General features: G+C 30.8%; 2 protein-coding genes across 5 annotated transcripts; one reads left to right on the top strand and one right to left on the bottom strand.

Moving 5' to 3' along the window:
* The first annotated feature begins 1053 nt into the window (after positions 1 to 1053).
* egh (beta-1,4-mannosyltransferase egh) lies at positions 1054 to 5000 on the top strand. Of its 4 annotated transcripts, none has more exons than XM_018509146.1 (3): positions 1054 to 1398; positions 3012 to 3820; positions 4088 to 5000. In XM_018509146.1, the coding sequence occupies exons 2-3, from the start codon at positions 3017 to 3019 to the stop codon at positions 4658 to 4660; spliced, it is 1377 nt and encodes a 458-aa protein (XP_018364648.1). In that variant the 5' UTR covers positions 1054 to 1398; positions 3012 to 3016; the 3' UTR covers positions 4661 to 5000. The 4 variants fall into 4 exon arrangements, with proteins under 4 accessions (XP_018364648.1, XP_018364656.1, XP_018364641.1 ...); XM_018509154.1 differs by having other exon boundaries at positions 1078 to 1143; XM_018509139.1 differs by lacking the exon at positions 1054 to 1398 and adding an exon at positions 1412 to 1616.
* A 3784-nt stretch (positions 5001 to 8784) lies between these two features.
* Positions 8785 to 10950, bottom strand: LOC108762337 (ribosomal RNA-processing protein 8). The gene is made up of 4 exons (XM_018509298.1): positions 10713 to 10950; positions 9379 to 10592; positions 9071 to 9307; positions 8785 to 8998 (listed from the first exon to the last, which is right to left on the bottom strand). The coding sequence occupies exons 1-4, from the start codon at positions 10785 to 10787 to the stop codon at positions 8785 to 8787; spliced, it is 1740 nt and encodes a 579-aa protein (XP_018364800.1). The 5' UTR covers positions 10788 to 10950.
* Positions 10951 to 12133: the final 1183 nt, after the last annotated feature.

The raw sequence follows: 12133 nt of genomic DNA on the forward strand, positions 1-12133 counted from the left end.
AATATATAGGATATTACAGCTTTACAAGTATGTATATTTATTTATGGGACATTTATGTAATAAAAAATCATGAATTTAATAATGCATGCGCCAAATATTTATGTTAATAATAGCAAATTTATATCAATTGTCAGTAATGTCAGCGTTCTTGAATTACCTCCGGGCCCTTGGAGCCCTTTTTATACCCCCCGAAAATTTGCCCAGGGTTGACGGTCTTTAATAATATCTTGTCGGTGGTAAAAATAAGAAAATGCAGTACCAAAAAGTTAATAAAAAATTCTCAGAACTTTATAAGAAGAAAATAAATGATTTTTATCTCTTACAGTTTTTCTGTAAAGTGGACAGTATTTGAGAAAAAAATTATTCAAGACCAATATTTGGCAATTTTTAGTAAATAATATCTTGTTAACTATTGCGAAAATTGCAAATTGGTAGAGGACTTTTCGACTCAATTTAATCTCCTCTATCTGCACAAAAGCGATTGACAAAAACTTTCGGGACACCCTGTATATATGTCCCGCTTACAAATTATAACTTTTAAACAAATAATCCTATCGACTTTTACTTTGACTTGTTTCAAAGAAGAAGGTTCAAAATCTGATGCTAACGAGAATCTGCGAATAATTTGTCGCGAAAAATATTTATTTATAAAATGAATCAATCAAAGGCTGCGTTCAGCAGAGAAGGCAGCTTTGCAATTGTTGTAAAATTCTTGAATATGATTGGTTTATACATTTAGATTTAGATGAGGAACCAAGGGCAAGACCAATCATATTGAAGAATTTTACAATAGTTGCAAAAGCTGCTTTCTCTGCTGAACGCAGCCAAAGTCCTTCCTTTTTATAAAATAAAAGACTCTGATTGGTTGATTCTCTTATGCTTCATACATTTATATGTTGTGCAAAGATTCGTGCTCCAGCCTTAACGCTGTATATAAATGCTTCATTGACCAATCAGAAAGAAGAATTTTATGAATCGGCCAATCAAAGTATTTGCGGCGTGAAGTAGAGCGCACACCGAGTTCTCGACTCGACAGAAGTTGCTGACGCTCGAAAGAGTCGATCGGTCGGACGGTCGTCGTTCCTCGAGGCTCGACATCACTCGACGGCAGTGAAGAGAAAAAAAAAACCCAAACACAAATCGGTGCGTTGAACCCTCGCGCGTAATGTTGAGCTGCTGCGAGTTGTGCGATAGTTGTGTGTAACGCGTATGCGTGCGTGTGTCAGACAGTGCGTGTCAAAATTATGAAAACGCGTTCGCGCATCACCGAAGTAATGAAGTGTTGAGTTCGCCGAATTCGGCTTATTCGACCGTCCTCGCAGGCAATGGGCAGAGCCGGCGCGTTTGCGATTATCACGCACGTCTGAAAATTCAGCCACCTCAGGTCCCGGCACGCAGGTACGTCCGGACTATCCCGAGCCAACCGGAGCGCGATGGAGTGCGGTGGATGCCAACGGTCAAAGAGCAGATCCGCGTATAATTCCGCCTGATTTCGCTTCATTCCACTTGATTCTCGAGACCGTGCTCGACGTTTATGCTGGCGGCTCATCGTTCCCCCGTGCAATACGCTACAAATCATTCACGAGACAGAGTGCGATATCAGCAAGGTTATCCTAGTGTGTATCGCGTTATCGCCGATAACCGTCAGACGAGACTTATTTCACTTATTCCCTCCCTCCCGCGACTTCCACTTAAATTCTACGAGAATTTGCAGAATGTTGTGACGTTCGTTTGATCGTGCTAAGACAGCGGTGATGTTCGGACTTAGCGATCGGTGTTTTAAGTCATGATTAAACGGAATATAATTTCCAAGCACGTCTACATTTACTTGCAAATATTCGAGGCCGCTCGACACACCTCGATTCTCGTTATCGCAAGCGTCGGCTATCTGTTCAAGAGTCGCAGTTGTGAGTCATGTTGCGTGTGAACTAATTTTAATTTTGCAATTCTTCGAATCACATATCTCTAGTCGTAATTCAGCCGATCATACGATCCGATGTATGTATGTACGTACGTGCGGCAATGTTGCGTGTGTATGCGTGTATGCATTGATGCATTACGCGTTCGTGCGTGTTGTGTGACGATTGAAGGCCGAATCAATTTTGCTGCGAAGTTTGAAAATAATATTCTCGTTATTTACTGAATACAACTGGGTAATTTAGGTTAATGAGAATTGTCACCATTACGAAACGCGATCTCTGAAATTCCACGGCAGTCGCATAGCAAGTGATATATTTACATTTTATATAAAACGAGAAAATTATTGTTCTTTCAGTTGTGCATGATTATTTATGCTTTCCAGGGAGTAACTTTCCTTAGGCTAAGAAATGTGAAAAGTATGAACTTTTTGTATGTATGTGTGTACATGCATATATACATAATTTTCACTTTTCCATTCTAAAGAAAAAGTTACATGATTGCTATCCACAGCAAGAGATACAGAATACACAGTATAACAGTGAAACATTATATCCTTGTTGTTTATCAATATTGAACAGTTTTTTTTATTGAAAAAGAAATAAAGAGTTGCTTTGGGATCAAGTCTATCCTGTACATTATAATAAACACTTAGACTTACATTGAAGCTGAATTTATAATTAGTGGTAAATATAGGATAGATTTACAATAGTAAACATGATATCACTTAAAATTAAAATGCAATGGAATATTCTAAACTGAGATAAAAAGTATCAAGCTGTATCTATCTTAATTTATCAATATTCTGTATATTGATATATTGTTAAAATAGATTCCACGGCTTAATATTTTTTCATATCGCCAGATAAACTTTTATTGAAGATAACTTATAATTCTATTATTCATACTATATCTTGAAACTACTCCAAGTAATTTCATTATGTGAAGTGTTAAACAAACCATGTTAAACAAAAATGAAGTGATTTATTGCGTTATCTGTGTATTTTGCTGGAAAGCACCTAATATTCTAAACTTCCTAGAATTAGTGATGTTACTCAATTATTAATTATCAAATATTTTTTTATAATTTACAGGAATAATGTTGAACAGTATAACGAAACACATTTTGCACTGCTGTCTGCTGCTCGTGGTCATATTAGTATTTGAATTTGTATCTGGAGGCCTTCGGTGGAACACAGATAAGAAGGAAGAAATCGATCCATGGACAAGATATGGCATTATCGGTGCAATCACTTTGTACCTGTTACGCACAGTGACATTTCTCTCCTTGCCACAAGTGTTATTCAATTTTATAGGATTAACGATATACAATGCATTCCCTGATAAAGTAATCTTAAAAGGCTCACCTCTGCTTGCACCATTTATCTGTATAAGAATAGTAACTCGCGGAGATTACCCGCAATTAGTAAAGACGAATGTGAAGAGAAATTTAGATAAATGCATAGAGGCTGGTCTTGAAAACTTCCAAATAGAAGTAGTGAGCGATAAGCCAATAAGATTAACACCGCATCGCAGGGTGCGAGAAGTTGTCGTCCCACCGAAATATCGCACAAGTAGTGGTGCCTTATTTAAGGCTCGTGCTTTACAATACTGCCTCGAAAGCTCGGTAAACGAATTGGCTGATCACGACTGGATTGTTCATCTCGATGAAGAGACTCTGATGACTGAAAATTCTGTTCGCGGCATATTGAACTTTGTACTGGATGGCAAACACCAATTTGGTCAAGGGTTGATCACATATGCTAATGAGGATGTTGTTAATTGGATTACGACCTTGGCCGATAGCTTCAGAGTAGCAGACGATATGGGAAAGCTAAGACTACAGTTCACCATGTTTCACAAGCCATTTTTTAGCATGAAAGGATCCTATGTTATCACACAGGTAATTACTAGTAATTTCTAATCATGACAAATTTATAAACTGTAGAAGATAGTACATCATCTTTCCTTACATTATAATTAAGATAAAAGCAACGTGTATATATATATATATATATATATATATATACACACACGTTGCTTTTATCTTAATTATATATAATAAAAATGTAAATATTTTGTAAACATATTAAAGTAGTGACATATTTACAAATATACATCTATTTTGTTATTTTTATGAGTTAGGTTTTTTTATGAATACGTATTTCAGATGGGAGCGGAAAAACACGTTTCATTTAATAATGGATTAGACGGATCCGTTGCAGAAGATTGTTTCTTCGCAATGAAGGCATTTTCCCAGGGATATTCGTTCAATTTTGTGGATGGCGAAATGTGGGAAAAATCACCGTTTTCTCTGTGGGACTTTGTACAGCAGAGAAAAAGATGGCTGCAAGGTATATTACTTGTTGTGCATTCCAAAGCGATTCCATTGAGAAAGAAATTGTTGCTGGGTATTTCGTGTTATTCGTGGGTAACGATGCCTCTTTCCACTTCTAACATTGTTTTGGCTGGATTGTGTCCGATCACTTGCCCGCCATTGATCGACTTTCTTTGCGCGTTTATCGGTGCAGTAAATATCTACATGTATGTGTTTGGAGTAGTTAAATCATTCTCCTTATATCGTTTTGGTGTTGCCCGATTTATGCTGTGTATATGCGGTGCATTATCCACTATTCCATTCAATATAATTATTGAGAATGTTGCCGTGATATGGGGTTTGTTTGGTAAGAAACACAAGTTCTATGTCGTTAACAAGGAGCACAGACCGCCATTGACCGTATGATGCGTCATCAATTTAGAACTATTATCTAACTGGTATATACTTAGCAACAGAGTAATGTTTCCATTGTGCATGTGCATAATTAGTACCTGTAAATTTACATAGGAAACTGTCACTGTCATAAATAAAATATTTATAACTAGTATTACATAAAAATTACAAGATTCCTAAGACAGATTAATCAATTTCAAAACAGGCATAAATAAAATGTGTAATGTACACATATACAGCAATAGGTGAATGCAGTATTAGAAACGTATTTTACGTTGGCATTAAAACATTGCCAATTTTGTTAAAAGTATTAATATGTCAAAAATATATTTATGTCAATATCATATTCTCGTAGTGCAAATTATACAGGTCATATATACTTTGATCTCATAAATGTCGTGTGAATGAATAGCATTCATTAAGTTACATATCATTTTACATGTTCCTTTCCATGTATCAATTTTCTTATCGTGTTCAGATGTTTTTTTTTTGCCATATCATAGTAGTTTCTTCTTAATATTCTTTTAATATTTCACGAAGTCTTACATACTTGTATACAATAATTTTATGTTAATAACGATGTCCAAAATGTTTACTTCAAACATTTTCTATTTAAAAAAAATAGTAATAAGTCATTTAAATGCATAATTCGGAAAACTGTGATAAATTTTGCTTTTCTATCAAAAATTAAAAATTTTGATTATAAATTTGATACAAAAACACATTTAAAAAATGATGTCCAAAGCGAGTCACAAAATATTTCATTATCTTGATATCGAAGTATACATATACAATAGTTTTGTTATTTTGAATTTTACATACTTTTAATTAATGACAAAGAATAATAGTATATTTATATCATTAATATAATCGATATAAATATATATTGTACTTAATAAGGTTAATTTAATTGTTTTACAAGATACGAAAATTCTTAAAAAATATAACAACATATATTACATGTTACAGTTCTTGATAAAATAAAAAAATGATCTATTTCCTATAATTAAGTTAATTAATGTTTTAAAGATTATAAATTATGAAAATATGGGAAAGGTATAAATTTTAATAGAAAGACAAATATAAAAATCCAAATTAATTTTGTGATATCTATTAAATTAAATGTTAATTATTAGATTGCCATATTCTTCAAATTTAATAATCACAAGGCGATATTCATAATCGTTCTTATATTTAAAATTAAGAAGTCTTAAGATGTCACAAACCCATCACAGGACCATATTTGCATCTTAGGACATTACACAAGACGATTAAAATAATAACGGACTATAAATACCGGTCGTATTCTTAACAGAAAATGTGAATCCAATGTTAAATTTTTTAAGTAATGTAATTTTGTTATGCACTGCATAAAGTTTTACTTCTTGTACAAATAAAAGGAATCACGTGTGAAAAGATACACACACACACACACACAAAATATTATAGCAAATAAGTTCTAAAAAAAATAAATTATATTTACTATTTTTTGTTTCTAGCAGTAGTTTTTGAGATATAAAAGTTTAAAACTAGTTATTATAAATTACGGTTAAATGACTGTCTGTCTGTGAGTCGCGCATCGACAGTGCTAGTGATCACGCGTGATAACTCACGGATAGTCATTTAATCATAATCTATAATTAGTCAGTTTTAAACTTTCTATTTTTAGAACTATGACTTAGAATAAAAAATGGCAAATATTTTTTAACTTATTTTTTTCGAAAACTTTCTTGCTGTAGTATTTTGATTCGCGAATTTCAAAACATTCTCTATGTATATAATATAATCATTTTGTTACAATTATATGTACATGTCTATGAAACATTTTGTATCACATTTATATTAATTCATCTTTTAAATAATTTTTTAAGTGGCTTTTTAACTTACTTAACTTACTAAACAAATTAAGGCTTCCTAAAGTTTTATACGTTAATATAAATCATATGATGTACATTTTTCAGAATTCTATAAATATATTTTATGATTTTTAACACAAAAATAGATTGTTTTAAGAATAACAAAGCAATACATTTAATAAGACTTATAATATCTAGTCAAGAAAATTTAAAGCACGTGAAATTTCCATCATAATGCATGTATACATAATTAAAATAAATTTTTATTAGAGCACTAGTTAGTGCGGTGAGATATTATTTTTAAATATTTTGTGTTCAAATGAAAAAAAGAATAATGCCTCTGCAGATATTTTAAAGAGTTTTTTCACTTTTTACTAATTACATTTTAATGAAATTTTACACACATGTATAGATTAATATTAGTTGATTAATGCGATTAAAAATTGCTGTGTTCAACACTTAGAAATGTGTTTATGCTAACGCATAATTAACATTGTAATATTGATATTATGAACAGGGCCGTCGCTAACATATAAGACGCCTTTGTGCAAAGGGAATTTTGCGGTTCCTCTTAATATTTTTATTTCATCAATCTTTTAAATAAGCTTTTTTTTTAAATAACTTTATAATATTTTTAGAAAAAGCGCAATTTTTTTATATTTTTGTTCTAGGATATTGTAACTTTTTTTTAAAGCGGAATTATGAAAATAAAAGTTTTTGTTTAAAGTTCATAGAGCAATTTTCCGTTTTTCACATTTTTGCCCTAGGGAAAATGTTACATGATCAATATCCTAGTAAAATGACTGTATGTACTGAAAGATTTTAATTTTATGAACGCGTTTATGAACGCGCATTTGTGCACTTATTTGCGACGCCCTAATTGCAAAGGTCATTACAACTTATATGAGAATATCATGTATGGCACATTCTCCATGTAATTATCTTTTGTTATAATAAAATATATCATTTGATAGTGTAGCAACTACTATTACATATAATATTATATAATCATAGATGTATTGCATTGCGCTATGTAGGTTGTAAGATATTCGCACATATACGAAGTATGTTTTTTAAGTATTTTATTTTGTTGTGTCAGTGAATAATGAAGTCACACACTAGTCTCGTATCTCAGCCATTTATTTCATTATCCTAACAGCGATATCAGTTTATAAATTGAAAATAATAAATATTAATACACACACTAAAGTGTAAAATTTACATCAAGAAATAAATATCAGAATTTCTCAAACTCGATTGGATGAATCTATTCTTTTTTTTATCAATATCTTTTTTTCATTCTTAAATATTCCGAAAGACCATAACAAATAAATGTAAAAGAAATTTGCAAATCTGTAAAATAGTTTTAAAGTTAAAAATGTTTAACTTATATTTCATCTTGGTGTAAAAAATTCATGTCTATCATCATCTATCATGCTGCAATTATGAGTTTGGGAATCTCTGAATCACGTCTGAATCAAGTGTGAATTAAATTGAATGAAGCAACGATACGTTTTTTTTTGTTACGCGAAGAATAATAAGAACAATTTGTATCATGTAAACAACAATATAACTGTATTTAGTACTATTCTATGTAATCTTATGTAATTATTATCTTTTATGTAAACTGTCAATTTGTCTTTTATCAGATACGATTTTATTTTTGTCACACATACACATACATGTAATAATTAATCAATGCATCTTAAGAGACCAGTGATTAAACCAGTGATTGAATTATGTTACATAAAATTTTTCATATCATATAGCGTATTATATTAGATAAAGAAATTTGCAGTTATCAAAATGATAATCACTATAAAATTCTGAATTGTTACGATAATTGCAATTGATTATAATAAGAATAATATTAAGAATCTTGGATACATGATATTAAAAAAATAAAAAATAAAATTTGAAGTAAAAATTACTTCACAATAAATATCTATCTTTTTTATTCTCAAGTTTATAAAACTCCATTTGTAATCTTCCTCGTTATCCCGTCTAACATTTGGTATCTTAAATTCTCGACCTAAATCTTTTTTCTTTCTTATTTTTTATTTCTTATAACTACAATTTGTATCCAATGAAGCAATGTATTTCAAAGAATAGCACATTATTTAAACAAACAGCACATTTATACAAACAATGTTTGATATATTTATTACTTAATTGTAATATCACCAAAGTACAAAACAGTTTTATATAAAAGAATATTGAAAAATAAAATATTTTTCAATGATATTATTATAATACATTATTAACAATACAATAAAAATGTTATCGCTTCTTATATACACATGATTTCAACGTAATTGCAGGAAGATTTTTTCTTTTCATGCTTATATCTTCGTTCTTCTTAAAATCCATAAAATAAAACAGGTTATGAGACAAATCTTTCCATGTATTTTTAAAACCATAATGGCGTAGTAGTCTTATAAAATCTTTTACATCCTCGAATCTGCTTTCGACTTCGGCTATTTTCAAGATCCCACTAAGAGTTGATTGAAATAAAAATAATTAATTCCTTATTGCTATATCAATCGAGAATACTATTACTACTTACTTGTTTTTAAGAACCCTGTTAGCTTCTATTATATAATCATTAAGATTAGATCCCATTAAGGAGAGACAAAACACGACAACGTGGACGCTATTCATTAATAATGAAGTATGAGCCATATCACAAGCTTTCACTTTATCATTTAGAGCAATGAAATCGAACGAATGTACTATATGAGGAACAGAAGCTGCGAGCCGGGCTTCCCCACATCCAAAATCAGCGATTACATTGTCCATTGGCCTGTAATTATTAAGACATTATTAGACATTCACACTTGCATAAATTTCATTTAAGATTAAGGGATAACATACAATTTTTTAATTGATGATATTATAACATCCAGTGGATTTATCGGCCATTGTTCAATTTGTTGTTTATATCCTGCATGATAAGCCATAAAACTATCAGGGTCTTTTTGAAAATAATGTTTAGATTGTAAACTGTCATTATTGTACAATGTCTCATTTATAAACCTGAATCTGGATGCTCTTAACTGCATTTGCATTCTATCTCTCAAGGTAGGTTTTTTATCTCTTAGAGTAGATTGTGCAACTTTCGTTACTTGCGACTTGTTTTCGAGCATTTTTTTTAAATATTTGATATTTATTTTATGTTTGTCCAGCTTTAATATATCAGATTGTACCTGCTGTGTTTCTACTGTAGTTGACATCTGTTTCATATTCTCTTCATTGTTTCCTTCAATTAATTTTCTCATCATAAACTTAAGATTGTTTACCTCCATTTGTAACTTTTTAAGCTTTTCTTTTTTTCTTTTAATACTTTTCTTTACATTATCTTCTGAAGAATCGTCTTCATCGTCTTCAACGTCTTCATCGTCTTCAACGTCTTCATCATTGACTCTTACAGCATCCTTATTCGTACGATTAAGATTCATGTCCTGTTTTCGTTTCTTATTTTTCTCATATTTTATTTTAATATTTGAGTTATTTTGTACCTTTTGAGACATTTTTGATATTCTTTTCTTATTATTCTTTGGATATTTCATTGGAGCATCCGAGTTTTCTGTATATTTTGCATCAAGTTCATTTTTAGAATCACGTAGTTTTTTCTTTTTACTTTTTTGCATATTTGTAAATACATCCTTTGGTATTTCATTAGATGCACTTAGTTTCTTTACATTTTTATTATCCTTTGGATATTTGATTAGAAAACCTGAATTTTCTGTATATTTTGCGTCAAGTTTATTTTTAGAATCATGTGATTTTTTCCTTTTATTACTTTGCATATTTGCAAATGTATCCTTGGCTATTGTGTTAGATGTATTTAATTTTTTTAAGTTATTTTCTTTATCCTTTGGATATTTTGTTGGAGCATCCAAATTTTTTGTATATTTTGCATCAAATTTATTCTTAGAACGACGCGATTTTTTCCTTTTACTATTTTGCGTATTTGTAAGTATATCCTTTGCTATTTCATTAGATGCACTTGGTTTCTTTATGTTATTTTTATCTATATTATTCAATAATTGTATATTAGCTTTCTTTTTTCTTCGATTTCTTCGTTTCTAAAACAAAATTTAAAAAGAATCTTGCTTATATCATAAATTCAAAATGTAAAGTAAAGGAACTAAAGAGATTTGTTGAACATCACATTATATTTAAGAAATTAACAAAAACTCAATTACCTTCACGATTGACGTTTTCGTATTTGGTACAGCAGGCGTTTGTACGTCCTGCAGAGTTTTTTTTAATTTTGCCATTATTTTGTCAAGTTAACAAAATCAGAACTATTTATTGTAAACTATTTGCTAAATACTCCAAAGAAAAGAATCACAACACGTGTCTCTCCGTAAAAGTACACGATTAGACGCCGTCCGAGAGGCGAGAACACTGATCACTCCGAACTCCGATCAGAGTCAACTTGCCAACTGATGCCTGCTGATGTCAATTGACACTAGCATCCCTGAATTACCTGAATATAGAAGGCATTATTATTATACACTCTCTTCTCTACTGTCGATAAAAACTTTTATCAAAAATCCATATAATATATATAGCTACAGTTCCTAATAACAGAGAGAAACCTGAGAGCGGCCATCCCGATCTTTTTCCTGTAACCCCGGATCTACAATAGGTGTTTTAAGCCTTTAGCGTAAGAAATTGACCAATTACAGTCGAATCCGAGAAGAATAAGCGACTGTGATTCGCCCATTTCTTATGGTTTAAGGCTTAAAACTCTATTGTAAATCCGGACTAATGCTTTTAACTCCCCGTACCCTAGCGACATCAACATCCATTTTCGAGCTGCGGGAACTACGTACCACGTCCATTTTCGAGATCCCCCCGTCTCGTCGATAAAATCGTATCGCCGAAAGTGGACGTGGTACACCACAAATTATAGATGTGAAGAAAAAACTATTTTTCGACATTGTTGATAAATAAATTTTACATTATGATGTTACAGCCACGAATTGCAGATAAAGATAATATTATGCATATATGTGTATTTATTATATACAGGGTGGGGAAAAAGTACCGGGATACCTGAATATTAGAGAAAACATAAGTATTACAGAAAAGTATTTCAAAAAAAAGTTGTAGGAGCACTTGATTTATTTCCGTAAGGTGCATATACAATTTGTTATAAATATACAATTTTACAAATACTTTCTAAAGATGTCAAAAGATACGCAAAAATCATTTAATAATTTTTATATACTTGTAAAAATGATGAAAATTAATTCAGGACACAAATGACTCAACGTGTATATAGTACACGGAGAGAAATTTCTTTTAAAATTTATCCTGAAAATATGGTAGCTGTGGTACAACACAGTATTTAAAAAATTTTTACTTGCACTTCAGTAAAATTAATCAAACTGATTTTATACTCTATTGTAGTTTTATTAATGAATGAGAGAGATTTACATTAACATTCTTCGAAATATAATGTTATTTCATGATTATCATATTTTCAAGGTAAACTTTAAGAAAAACTTCTCTCTGTGTGTAAGGGTACCCAAAACTAAGATGTGTACTAAGGGTTGAATAAAGTTATTTAAAGTATATATATATATATTTTAAATTATAAATATAAAAGAGTTAT

The sequence above is a fragment of the Trachymyrmex cornetzi genome, unplaced genomic scaffold (genome assembly GCF_001594075.2).
Source record: "Trachymyrmex cornetzi isolate Tcor2-1 unplaced genomic scaffold, Tcor1.1 scaffold11, whole genome shotgun sequence".
Lineage (NCBI taxonomy): Eukaryota > Metazoa > Arthropoda > Insecta > Hymenoptera > Formicidae > Trachymyrmex > Trachymyrmex cornetzi.